The sequence below is a fragment of the Drosophila willistoni genome (genome assembly GCF_018902025.1).
Source record: "Drosophila willistoni isolate 14030-0811.24 chromosome 2R unlocalized genomic scaffold, UCI_dwil_1.1 Seg167, whole genome shotgun sequence".
NCBI classification, from domain to species: domain Eukaryota; kingdom Metazoa; phylum Arthropoda; class Insecta; order Diptera; family Drosophilidae; genus Drosophila; species Drosophila willistoni.
The window spans coordinates 17,091,187-17,103,887 of NW_025814050.1; the positions used below are offsets into that span (position 1 = coordinate 17,091,187).

The 12,701-nt window shown below is 36.6% G+C and overlaps 2 protein-coding genes across 5 annotated transcripts; both read left to right on the forward strand.

The window, feature by feature from the left end:
* Positions 1 to 1,479: 1,479 nt before the first annotated feature.
* On the forward strand, positions 1,480 to 5,862 carry LOC6642052 (zinc finger protein 616). Of its 4 annotated transcripts, none has more exons than XM_023176054.2 (7): positions 1,480 to 1,774; positions 2,119 to 2,284; positions 2,405 to 2,605; positions 2,671 to 3,124; positions 3,209 to 3,473; positions 3,538 to 3,741; positions 4,984 to 5,862. In XM_023176054.2, exons 2-7 carry the CDS (start codon positions 2,129 to 2,131, stop codon positions 5,417 to 5,419), a joined length of 1,716 nt encoding a protein of 571 aa, XP_023031822.1. In that variant the 5' UTR covers positions 1,480 to 1,774; positions 2,119 to 2,128; the 3' UTR covers positions 5,420 to 5,862. The 4 variants fall into 4 exon arrangements, with proteins under 4 accessions (XP_023031822.1, XP_023031824.1, XP_002065250.1 ...); XM_023176056.2 differs by having other exon boundaries at positions 3,293 to 3,473; XM_002065214.4 differs by having other exon boundaries at positions 1,481 to 1,774; positions 3,553 to 3,741.
* Positions 5,863 to 9,765: 3,903 nt separating this feature from the next.
* Positions 9,766 to 11,920, forward strand: LOC111518660 (hornerin). The gene has a single exon (XM_023176050.2). The coding sequence runs from the start codon at positions 9,912 to 9,914 to the stop codon at positions 11,706 to 11,708; it is 1,797 nt and encodes a 598-aa protein (XP_023031818.1). The 5' UTR covers positions 9,766 to 9,911; the 3' UTR covers positions 11,709 to 11,920.
* Positions 11,921 to 12,701: the final 781 nt, after the last annotated feature.

Consider the following 12,701-nt stretch of genomic DNA (forward strand, 5'->3'; position numbering starts at 1 on the left):
CTGAAGGCTGCTGCGGTGGAGTCGAAGTTGGAGTTAGAGTCTGACCCAAATTCAAGCCAAGCTTTTCCAAAATGTGCAATGTAGCAAATAATTTGAAAGTGTAATTTATGACGGCGACACGAGATGCTGAACAAAAAAAAAACAAAGCTGGACCTGGACCTGGGCCATAATAGACGGGCCGAAAGCCATCTGGTTTGCCCACTTTTTGTGTGGGTGTTGGCATATTTGCCGAGTGAAGCGGAAGCTTGGAAAATTGTGGGCGATTTACTTTTAAGCGGTAATATAATAATGCATTTTTCTTACCGATGCACTTACAAAGTCTTCCTTACACACATATATATTAATCCATTAAGCCTATTTATAAATTAACAATAGCTACTCGAACTTGAAACATTTCTTTAAATAATATTTAGCCTTAAAATCATAAATGTAAGGAATTAAAATGGTTAAAATTTGAAAATTACTCAATTTAGTTTTATATATTTTTTAAACACATCCAAAATTACAAACACTTAATCTTTATTATTATTTTTCTAAATAATTTGATTGAGCACTGATTATAATTAAACGCTGGTTACATTTTCAAAATTCCCGCGCTACTTTCTACGCAGCGCCCTCTAGTGCAATAACTTATTTCGCGTATGCGCGCATGTCTCGCTAGAGTAATGTTCAATCGAGGAAATAGTTTTTGAATAGTTTTTTAAATTATTTGATTTTAGGAAACTTTTGATTTTGCTAACATTGTAATAAATGGGTACGATGAAATAAAAAGTGTGTGAACCAATGTGTTATTGCGAGAATTCTTTTGTGATGAACTTAAAGAAGCAAAAGAAATATTACAAAGCAAAGAAATATTATTTATGTACTTTAAATCCTGTTCTTTTCTTCAAATTCACACGATCTTGCTTCGAGTGTGTCTTCAAAAAGCTTTCTTGAAAGTTTTTCTAAAATGAATTAGCCTTGGAACCACTGTAAGTCGTGGAAATTCATACATGAGCGGCTACCCTGTCCACTTGTTGTTGTTGTTGCGTTTGTATTACCATCTCCAACCCTCTTGCGAACAACTGCAACATTAGTGGTGGAAGCGCCGTTAGCCAAACATATCGATAATTTTTGAACAAATTAAACACTGCAATTGGTGATATCAAACAATAAAAATATAATCGCATAAATAATATATAAGCAAGTTATTCAAAATTAAATTTTGAATTTAGACTAAAAGTATATTTTAATAAGTTTTAACTCCTTATCAAGTTACAGATATGAACAAAACAATTAATTTTTTTAGTTTTTTTTTTGCTTAGCTTATTTAGTATTCTTTTTGCGTGAGAATCAATTATTTTGTGCAAGTTTTAAAATTTAAGCAACAATATTTCTTATTTAAAAACAATGAAATGTTATCCATCCCTATGAGAACAAGTTGGCAGCATTACACTGTACAATAGTCATCCCGCTTACACTCTTTCTGAAACTACCCATCTCTCTCCAGTCACATTAGAACAAACGGGCAGAGCAGATACTTGGTGTTGCTGTGCTGTGCTGTGGAATTTGTTAGAAAAAGAAAAAACAATAATAAAGCGTTTTGCTTTCATTCCAAACAAATAAGTGTATGGATAAGAATAACTTGGACCCGGTTCAGCATTGAAACGATTTAACTGTAATTAATATACGGATAAAAAGAGGAAATTAATTTCTAGACGTGGTGAGAGCTGTGCTGGGCGTGAGAGGCGCAGCGAGGGAAAAGTTTTCCTTTCATTTTTTGGTTGCGTAAAAGGTAAATTTATTTAGAAACAATATTAAACGAGCACCAAAATGATTTTCGTTTCGTATGCATAAAGTAGAAAAATATAAATTCAGAGAATTTTGTGGTGAAATAAGAAAAAATTTAATAAGAAATGTGAAGGGAAAAAAAGAAACGAAAATGGAAAAAAAGTCGCCATTTTTTTTCTCATGTGTGTATACTATAGCCATCCCACTTGCACCGAGGCCAAGCGCATTAGCAGTGTTGTAAAGCGCGCCGCAGATTGATTTTATTTTCTTTAATTTTTTTATTTTTTAATTTCTTTTTGTTTTATTAAACGCATAAATATTTTTTTTATAAATATATATCGTGTGTAGCATAAGAACTATGGAAGATCTGACGAAGAATATTATTTTCACTACCAATGCCATCAATGGGCAACCGGCCACAATACAATATCAGACAGCCGATGGAACCATACTGAAGCAACCCAAAATCGAGGGTCAAAAATCCGATCAACCAACTTTCTATTATACGACAAATGTAAGTACGCCGCTTAGTTGGAGGGTGGGGGGAGTGGTGTAGAATTGGAAAGAAAATATTTCTAATAGTAATCGATCTCTCTCTATTTCTCTTTCTCTCTTCTTTTTGTTATTGGCTTAGGGCAATGGTGGCACTGTAAATCTGGCTCAATTGGCCACCTCGGATGACAATAAAACATGTTACATTGCCCAACCTGTGGGAGGTTATAATTATGCATTAGTAAACGGGATGCCACTGAATCAGGGCACAGCTCTGGGCATAGCCACTGTGGATGCCCAGGGACGTATACAGATTGTGAATCAAAATAAACCCATTGCGGCGGTGAGTCGTAGACACAGATCTTTTTTGAAATCAATGCTAATCTCAGTCAATTTTCATATCCACAGAATACCATCTCCAATATAAGTTTCAAATGCGATGTCTGCTCGGATATGTTTCCACATCTCGCCCTGCTTAATGCCCACAAGCGTATGCACGCCGAAGGATCAGATCCGCAGCAACAACAACAGCAGCAACATAACTCCCAACAGGGCAACGATTCCATTGCTGTGGTCAATGCCCAGGGTTTAGTTCAATCCCAGCAGAATATTTTATCAGGCAACGGCCAAATGGGTCAACTGCAAATAGTTCCCTCAGACGCAGCATCATTAGAGCAACAGCAGCAGCAGCAAGCGGTCATGCAACAGCAGCAGCAGCATGATTCCAAGTCGAGTAAGTGTATCAATTGTGGTAGTGCCATTTTGCATCAAAATAAACGAAAAGGACCCAAACAAGTGAGATGCGAATCCTGCATGCAGGCAGAGCAAGCGGCTCAACAGCAATTATTTGTATCACAAGATGGTAAGCAATCAATCAAATGGGCCTGAATGATGCCGCCGGGGGAATGTGGCATTAATTTCCGCTTCCTTTTACATTTGTTTGTAGGGCAAATGGCCCATCCAGTGCAAATCATATCAACCACACCTCAAGCTCAAGCTCAACTTCAGCAAATTGTTGCCTCCCAAACAGGTGGCACAACGCCCAAACGAGAACCCGGCCATCATCCAGTGAAGAAACGTAACTCCCAGCAAATGACCAAATGCCAGAAATGCAATGGATCCGGAGTCGTTCTAGTGGGTCAACAGCATTCGCATACGCATGGCGGCGGACCCAGTGGGTCCAAACATTCGAATGTCACCGTGAAAACTGAGTGAGTATAAATTGAATGCATATATATCATTGCAACTGGAAATTCTCCAGCTAACGATATCAAGGTGTTCGTCCTGCAGGAATCCCACCAAACCCTTCAGTTGCAACATATGCGGTGGTCTCTTCTCACGTTACTCCAGTCTGTGGTCACACAAAAAGCTGCATAGCGGCGAAAAGAATTACAAATGTAGCATCTGCGGACTGGCATTTGCCAAGGCTGTATACCTTAAGAATCATGCCCGCATCCATACAGGCGAAAAGCCATACAAGTAAGTTATAAAACAACAAACTTTCTCTTTCGTCTCAAGTTAAAAAGTATTTAAACTTTGGTCAATTACAAATTGATTTAACTTGGTAACTTTGAAGTAGTTAAATGCCAATTAGTTTCTATGTCTAGTGACACAATTTCACTAAGCAGCAGAGTAATAAATGTATTTAAGATTGGGTTAGATAACTCTAAGAACAAATGTCAACAATCTATTATGGAAGGCCAAAAAACTGGAATTGAGATAATGATGGAGCTTATGATCCCATGAATTCCAGATTCGGCAGAAGAAGCTAGCTTTATTTTTTGAGGTTTTGAAGATCCGAAATGGTTTTACTTCTCATCTGTTCATAACCGTCTAGTTGCTGATTGCTGAGGGTTTAAAACGAATATGAACATATTCTAGAAGGTTTTGTACAAACTCGACTCTTCTCTTGCTAAAGTTAAAAGGTACTTGCCTTTTTGTCATTTAGTTTACGCCAACGAAGTACAATAAAGAATGATGGAGTCTCTGTTTGCTAAATAGTACAGATTTTGGATTTTAGATTCAGTAGCTTACTGTGGGCAGTTCTTCATTGGGTAAATTATATAGTTTTATCCGAATTAATTTAATGTATATAAAGGAATTCGAAAGAGTTAAAAATCATTATTTGTTTCATCATCGGGTTTAATAATTATCAATCAATTTTTCGTTTCTTAAGCACGAATAATGATTAGTCTAGAAATGTTTTATTTTAAATCTGTTTTTGTCTAGTTGCTGATTTTTTAGGGATTAAAACATTTATTTTACTCATTTAAGTTTAAGAAAGTTTTAAACATATGAAATTTTAAAGTGGTCGGAACTGCATTCATTTCGAATATAGAACCTAAAGGTACATATTTAAACTTTAGACTATAAAAAAATTACATATTTCGGTGATCCGACAAAGCTAAAGCTACAGCAACCTTCAAGTTTAGTGTATATACAACACAGTCGAGTCTCGATAATTCATTACAGAGAGAGAGAAAGAAATATTGAGTTTTTCGATTTAGCTGAATACAAATTATCGAAACTCGACTGTACATATATAAAACATTTAATCAAACTCTGATTTTATATCAAAAATTGTATTCTATAAAATAAGGAAAGATGTTGAAAACAGAACTTTAAGTGGGAATCTACTCCAATATTATCTAGAAGCCTGTATATATCTTGAGAGATCCACTAGGCTTATGATTAATCAAATTCTTATTGTTATTTTTCCAGATGCCAAACCTGCGGCATGCAGTTCTCTCAATCGCCACATTTGAAGAATCACGAGCGCACACACAGCGGCGAGCGTCCCTATGTGTGTGGTGTGTGTGACAAGGGATTTGCCCGCCATGCTACACTTTGGAATCACCGACGTATTCACACTGGCGAGAAGCCATATAAATGCGATATATGCGGATCGGCATTCTCGCAGGCAGCGCATCTTAAGAACCACGCCAAGGTGCATTCAGGCGAGAAGCCATATAAATGCGAGATTTGCTCAGCCGCATTTGCCGATCGTTTTGCGCTGAAACGCCATCGTGGCATTCATCAAAAATATGGCCAGACGGCGCCCCGTCAAACCAGCACCGATGGCATGGTGGTGCACAAACAGGAGATTCCCGATATGGATGACGATGCCCAGCAGGAGGTTATTATCGGTGGCTTATAGATAAGAGCAACGAATGCCAGTGTCAAGGGACAGGGCGGGAGGAGGAGAAGTTCGGACGGCGAACAAACAGGAGCGACAGCGGCAGCTGGTGAATATCATTCAAGATCAGCAGCAGCGACATATGCTTCGCATGCGTATCCTGGCTACTATTACCCACTGCCGCCGCATCATCCTCTGGCGCCACCAGCTACATCTTCTTCCGAGCAGAGCACAGAAGCCTTCAATTCATCGGGCTACTGAGCGCACCCATTATTATCATCCAGCATCCACTACCAACTAGACATCGCATAGGAATTATCATTATAATTTTGTTTATCTTTTTTTTTTTTCCTTTCTGTAATTTCAGTAGGCTCTACCGAAAAACGCTTTTTACGTTAAACAAACGAATGAACCTAATTTATTTAATAGTCTGTAATATAAATTACATATAAACACACACACACCCACACACAAACACTTACATGAAAATATATTTCTATATATAAATATATATAAAATATAAATACAATAGATTGGCATAAGTGTTATAGTATCTATTTCCGTATACAAATTGTAGTTGTAATTGTATAAGCGGCGGTCAAATGGGGACGCTCTAAAATAAAGCAAATACATACGTAAGAATCGGCACAGGCAAATTTTGATAAGTAAGCATATTTATATATATATGTTGTACATATATCGATTATCGGTATATATATATATATACATACATATATATATACACATATGTATACATAGAAAGGAACACTAGCTTGTAAGTCAATAACAATTTAAATACAACACTGTACATTTATATAAGTATTACATTAAAAAACATAAACTTAAATAAAAATCAACATTTGAATAAATATTACAATTTTTACTAACCTAACATAAATCGATTTCAATTTTAATTTTTTTTTTTTAAATGTTACAAAGTATAAATTTGATTTTTGTATCAGATTTCAATACATTGTTCTTTTGTTTTGAATACAATGTCCTAAGAGGTGGGAGATACGTGTAAATTTCAAAGGGTTACAAAACAATATTCCCAATTGTGATAATATTCATGGCGTTTTTTTTACGATATAATAATTACTACATGATTATATACACTCATTTTTGCAAAATTCAATGAGAAATGCAGCTCTCGTTCTGATGTTTTCGAAACTAAAAATCAACATTTTCATTTATTGCAATTAATGAATCTAATTAGAAAATGAAAAAACAAAAAGTGAAGCAGCCTTGTAGTTCATATAATACAAGTTTTTATATATTTCTACTGATTGTGAGATATTTTTCAATAAAGTAAGCTCTACGGTGAAGGGTTCCTATAGCAGCTGTACATATATTATAGCTGCTCGAATTAACTAAATGTCAAACTTGATATCAATCGATTAGCTTTCTAATGGAGTTAAGTTAATTCGCACAGCCACAAACTTTGTTTTATTAACTATATATAACCTGGATCAGAATAAAAAATAGCCTGATCCAGGTTATATATAGTCAATAACGAACTACTATAATATATAGCTACTATAGAAACCATTAATCGTAGAGCTTACTTTATTGTGAAATATCTCAGTAGAAATATAGAAAAACTTGTATTATATGAACTGGATCAGGATGAAAAATAGGCTGATCCAGGTCATATATAGATTGTGGGGTCGAAAACGCCTCCTTTACTGGGTTACAAACATCTGAGAAGTTTTATAGTTTTAATATCAAGGGTAAAAATATGTAAAATTTGGCTTCCATAAAATTAAGAGAATGCTGGGTCAATTTTTTTTGCTTTCAAATATTAATTTTACTGAATCTTTAAATAATAATTTTTGGAGGTTCATATGCGAAAAATGTTCATTAGGAATCTGTAGGCGAAATTTCAAAAAGTTTTCCAACTTTTCGAGTCGGTTTAAGCTTTATAGTGTAAGGTGTACTGAAAATTCTGTTTAGAAATTTAAGTAACATGTGCTTAAAAGAACTAATACTAATAAAACTTTATTTAAAAATTGCACAAGTCCCCTTGTTAAAACAAATGAGTGTGCTAAAATTTATTATGGAGAATATAGGAAGCATGATTTTTATATGGAACAGTAAGGATCAGGACTGCCCAGAAACTCTAGCACTTCTTTGCAGGAGAAAACTTTTAATTCTGAGTACTTGGATATTCGTAGTTATTCATTAATAGTTCTCTTGAGCGTTCAATCACTTGAAAAGCTTTTTCGACTCTCTCGCAATGTTCGTCATTATCGGTATGAGCTTTGGCGGTAGCTCTCCTCCAGCAGTCTTTGTCTCTCTCTCTCTCTCTCTCTCGTTCGGCCTATGGGGGCTTTTGGAGCTCAGTCTATTTGATTTAAATTTCATTATTAAACGTCTGCTGAAACAAAGCAGATGTCCATCAGTACCACAAAAGTTTTCAAGTTTTCACTTCAAGTTTCAATTAATATTTTTTTTTGGCGCACTAGCTTCAACAAATTATCAAATTGTTAATTGTGGACGTGTCCAAGAAAGCAAATAGAAAAAATTTGAAATAAAAGAAAGAAAAAAGTAAAGTAAAGTAAAGCAAAGATAATGTTTTTCCCAGTGCAAGAGATAAATATTATATTATTATATAATATAATACAATATTAAGATGGGACTATGAATCCTATGAAATATATGAATCATGCATAAATCTATGTGATTTTGTGTTGTTTTTTGCTGAACCCCTGAAAATCCCTTGCCTGACCCTAATTTGATCTCAGTGACTCATGACCCTGACTTATGATAGTGACCCCTGAATGTTATGTAATATGAAATGTACAAGTTTTTTGTACAAATATTTTAGCATAAAAAATCATTGTATATAATAAAGCTTATATATTAAGCTATAGTGTGGCTAAGTTGATATTCAAAGAAAGGTTATTTGAGCCAGAATATAAATCATTAGTTTATTCAAGTGAATACCAAAGTTACTCTCAAAAATGTAGAGTTCAGATTTATGTTAAATGATCCCTGAAAAATATTACTAAATAGTAATATATGAAAGATTAATGATTCCTGTTGTGTATAAGTGTTTTTAATTAATTTTCATGATATGAAGAATAGAAGCTAAAAATAATACATGGTTTCGAGTAATTAATTTAAAAATTGTGAAATTATTGAATTACGTCTATATAATTAAAAAAGAAATCATACAATCAGATACAGTGTGTAATTGTGAAATTTCCTTATGTAATTAAAATGAAAAAACAAGATTGTACGTGATAGTAAGCCCATTTTGAAATATAACCTCACTTTTTGGAGATGAAACGTTTTTGAGTGTAATTAAAGCAATGCATAAGTCAAGGATTATTGAGCATTGCTATTATAAAGAAAAATTAAATATGATGCAATATGAAAAACTAAAATCAACAAAACCTCACTTATTGGATAAAAATTTACTCTTAATGTGATAAAGTTAATGCATGAGTAGTCCTTTAAGGACTGTGGAGCATTACTTTTATAATTTTTGAATAAAAATCAATGATTTTGTATAAATAAAATAAAATTAAATCGATCATAACCTCACTTAATGACTATAAAATGTTTTTAATATTATGAAGTTAATGCATGAGTAGTCCTTTAAGGACTGTGGAGCATTACTTTTATGATTTTTGAGTAGAAATGAATCATTTTGTATAAATGAAATAAAACTAAATCGATTATAACCTCACTTAATAACTATAAAATGTTTTTAATGCTATGAAGTTAATGCATGAGTTTTCCTTGAAATAATTTTAAGGATTGCGTAGCATTACTTTGTGTTCATGTATGAATTATATTGTCCCTTCTTATGATCCTTGATTTGTCCTCCTTAGTTAAGGCCTAATATCTTAAATTGGGGCTTGGCTTTATCCTAAATTTATAAATCATATCTAAAATTAAACTATTTCATCAGAAACTTCTACATTTCTGTTGAGGGGAATTTATTTGTTAGTTTCACAATATTGTGAAATCATTCGAACAAAGAGAGAAATAGTAATAAAAAAAACCCCAAAACAAAATTGTCTGTGTGGGGAGTGTGTGTAGCAAAGGAACGTGGTGATATCCACGTACTTTGATAACCACGTATAATGAAATTATGTTCAAACAACAGTTGTATATAGAATTACATATATGTATGTATGTACCTCTCTCTCTCTCTCTCTCTCTCTCTCGCTCTCTGTTATTATATACACCGGGGATATATATTTATCTATAGACAAGCTCCCCAAAGTTCTCTACGACGCAATTTCCCTGTGCTCCACTGAGCGTGGCGTCTCTCTCATTCCCATTATCGCTAATCGTTTGCAAACGTATAGCGGCGAGTATAAAAGTTGCCGGCCGGTCTTGGGTCGTCATCAGTTCAAAGCTTGAAGCAGCTTTGGAAGCAATCCAAGAGAGCAAGAGAAACCAAATCGCAAACAAGGCCCAAAAACCTGAAACGAAAACCTAAACAAAGCGAAATTAATTTGGCATTCATTTAATAATTAATTGAAGAAATTTTGTAATAATGGCTGAAGTCGCCAGATCGAAGGGACAGGAGCAAGTGGAGCTCCTGGACTGTGACATTGATTTTGAGGAGCAGGCTGCAGTGGAGCAGGAAGAGCCCCAAACCTCGCAAGAAGTGGTTAGCAAGAGGAAGGCCAAGTCGAATAAATTGTTCCAAAAGGCCATTAAGAAGGCTGCCAAGGTTCAGTGCATGTTGGAGCAGGCTATTGTCCTTTTGGCTGAGGAGCAGGACACCAACGAAAAGAAGTCCAGCAAGAAGCAGCAGAAAAAGAAGGAAAAGAAGAACAAGAAGAAGGCCAAGAAGCAGCAAAAGAAGCAGCAGCAGTTGCAAACGGAGCAACAGGATGGGGAACAGGATCCGGAGCCAGTGAATCGTTCGCGTTCCAACAGTGTTAGTTCGACCTCAAGTTCATCCTCCAGTTCCTCGTCTTCGAGTTCATCTAGTAGCTCGAGTTCGGAAAGCGAGCCCGATTACTACTCCTATGGCTGGGGTAGAGTTGGCCGACACTGGGGCGGCGGACCATTCGGTCATCATGGCCATGGCCGTAGACATGGTCATGGTCATGGACCTGGTCATTGCCGGCGTGATCGCTCTAGATCTCGTAGCCGTTCGCATAGCCGTCAACATCCCAATCATCCTGGACACAGGCATGGCGGTCCTTGGCATCCAGGTCATCACGGACATGGACATGGACACGGACACGGACATGGTCACGGTCACAGACACGGACACGGACATGGCCACGGCCATGATCGTCATCCTCATCACTTTGGGCCACATCCTCATCACTTTGGGCCACACCCTCATCACTTTGGACCCCACTTTTTTGACAGTCCGGCCACTTATGGTCCCCCATTCCCATGGGGTCCAGTTGATTGGCAAGATCAGTTTTTTCGGAGGAGCGGCCTGCCGTGGGCCTGGAATCCAAGAACGGCGGGGTGGACCCAGCGCAGCACAAGTCTACCTAGATGGACATCATGCCGTGGACATCCAGGAAATCAGCGACACGGACACGGACAGCGACATGGCCGCAAGGGTCGTCACGATGAGCGTAGAGTAGATCGTTCCAGATCCAGCTCCAGCTCCAGCTCAAGTTCTAGCTCCAGTTCGGAGGATGAAGAAAAGGAGAACAAGAAATGCAGACGCGGACGCAAACATGGCCGTAAGCATGGAGGCGGACATTGCCAAAATGATCGTCGCGATCGTTCCAGCTCTTCTTCAAGTTCAAGTTCGAGCTCCAGCTCGGAGGACGAGAAGGAGGAGAAGAAGAAATGCCAGCGTGGACGCAAGCATGGACGTAAACATGGTGGCAACCATAGCCATAAGGATCGACGTGATCGTTCCAGTTCTTCTTCAAGTTCAAGCTCCAGCTCGGAGGATGAGAAAAAGAAGGAAAATAAGTGCAAGCGTGGACGCAAGCATGGACCTAAACATGGAGGAAAACACGACCACAAGGATCGCCGCGGTCGCTCAAGCTCGAGTTCCAGTTCAAGTTCTAGTTCCGATTCGGAAGGCGGTAAGAAATTCACAGATGGCAAACATGGACGTCCACACCATCGACATGAAGACGGTCCATGGCCTCATCATGGGCCACATGGCGGTCCTCACCGTCCCCACGGCGGTCCTCATCATGGTCCTCATCATGGTCCCCATAATGGCCCACATCATGGCCCACATCACGGACCTCATCAAGGACCTCATCAAGGACGTCATCATGGCCCACATCAAGGACGTCATCATGGTCCTCATCATGGCCCACATGGCGGTCATCGTGATCCATGGGGTGCCATGTTTTAAAGCTGCCTAAAATGGACCAATTCAATTATATAGCCTTTAAAAGTTAATCTTCAATATTATCCACTACACAAAAAAAAAGTTTTAAAACAAAAAAAACAACGAAAAAAAAAAACACCAAAGCTTTACAATTATTATATAACATTCACCTACTCTGTATTATTCAATTACTATATATATATAATAACAAAATAAAGAAAATTATAAAAAAATAACGAAATTGTCTTTTTTACTTCATTAATAATAGCTAAAAACGTTTGTTTGTGTCATAAAATATAAATACATGAATGTATGTATAAAATGGGAAAGATATGACGGCTCTTATGGGCTATGGTCGCGCTTATCGGCCCTCGAATCAAAACAAAGAAATTTGTTGATAAACTTTTTTCAGTTATTCCTACCTAAACAATGAGTGTACAAAGGTTTTCCCCAAGACACCTTCAAGCGATTAATAGAATTAAAAGCTCCAAGATAAGGAGTTAGCCAAGGAATTTTTTCCACAGTCATACTTGTATATTTATAAATAAGCCCCCTATAGAATTTGTAGTAGTTTGTCAATATTTTAAACTACTTTTTAACTACTCATTGTCTGGCATTCATTTCAGATAAGAAAATTTAAGCAATTTTCCCAATTATTCATGGTGCTTAAATTGATATGGATTGTTACAATTATGGCTCTTTGTTATTAATATTTTTTGATTTGTTGATTACATCTACAATAAAAATTTCCTATCCTAGTATTATTTGGTTAAAAAAATATGTTTATAAACCAGATAGATACATAGATGGGAACAGGTAATATTACTTCAATAAAACTGCATAACACTTCGAACTGCGCCCAAAATTTGTATCACATAGTCTTAGGTCGATGAAATACAGTCGATACTCGTTAATTCAAACCTGCGATACGTCGCAACTCTTATTCCCTAGTCCCTAGTTCCCTAGTCTTAGTCCCCTACAAAATCTCTTCATATTTCTAATTATGTCCATATAGTC

Bases quoted from the DNA above. Each gene is read 5' to 3' on its own strand.
- LOC111518660 (XM_023176050.2), top strand. From the start codon at position 9,912: ATGGCTGAAGTCGCCAGATCGAAGGGACAGGAGCAAGTGGAGCTCCTG.
- LOC6642052 (XM_023176054.2), top strand. From the start codon at position 2,129: ATGGAAGATCTGACGAAGAATATTATTTTCACTACCAATGCCATCAAT. The intron at 2,606-2,670 runs GTGAGTCGTAGA...TCATATCCACAG, and splicing joins AAAATAAACCCATTGCGGCG to AATACCATCTCCAATATAAG. The intron at 3,474-3,537 runs GTGAGTATAAAT...AACGATATCAAG, and splicing joins AATGTCACCGTGAAAACTGA to GTGTTCGTCCTGCAGGAATC.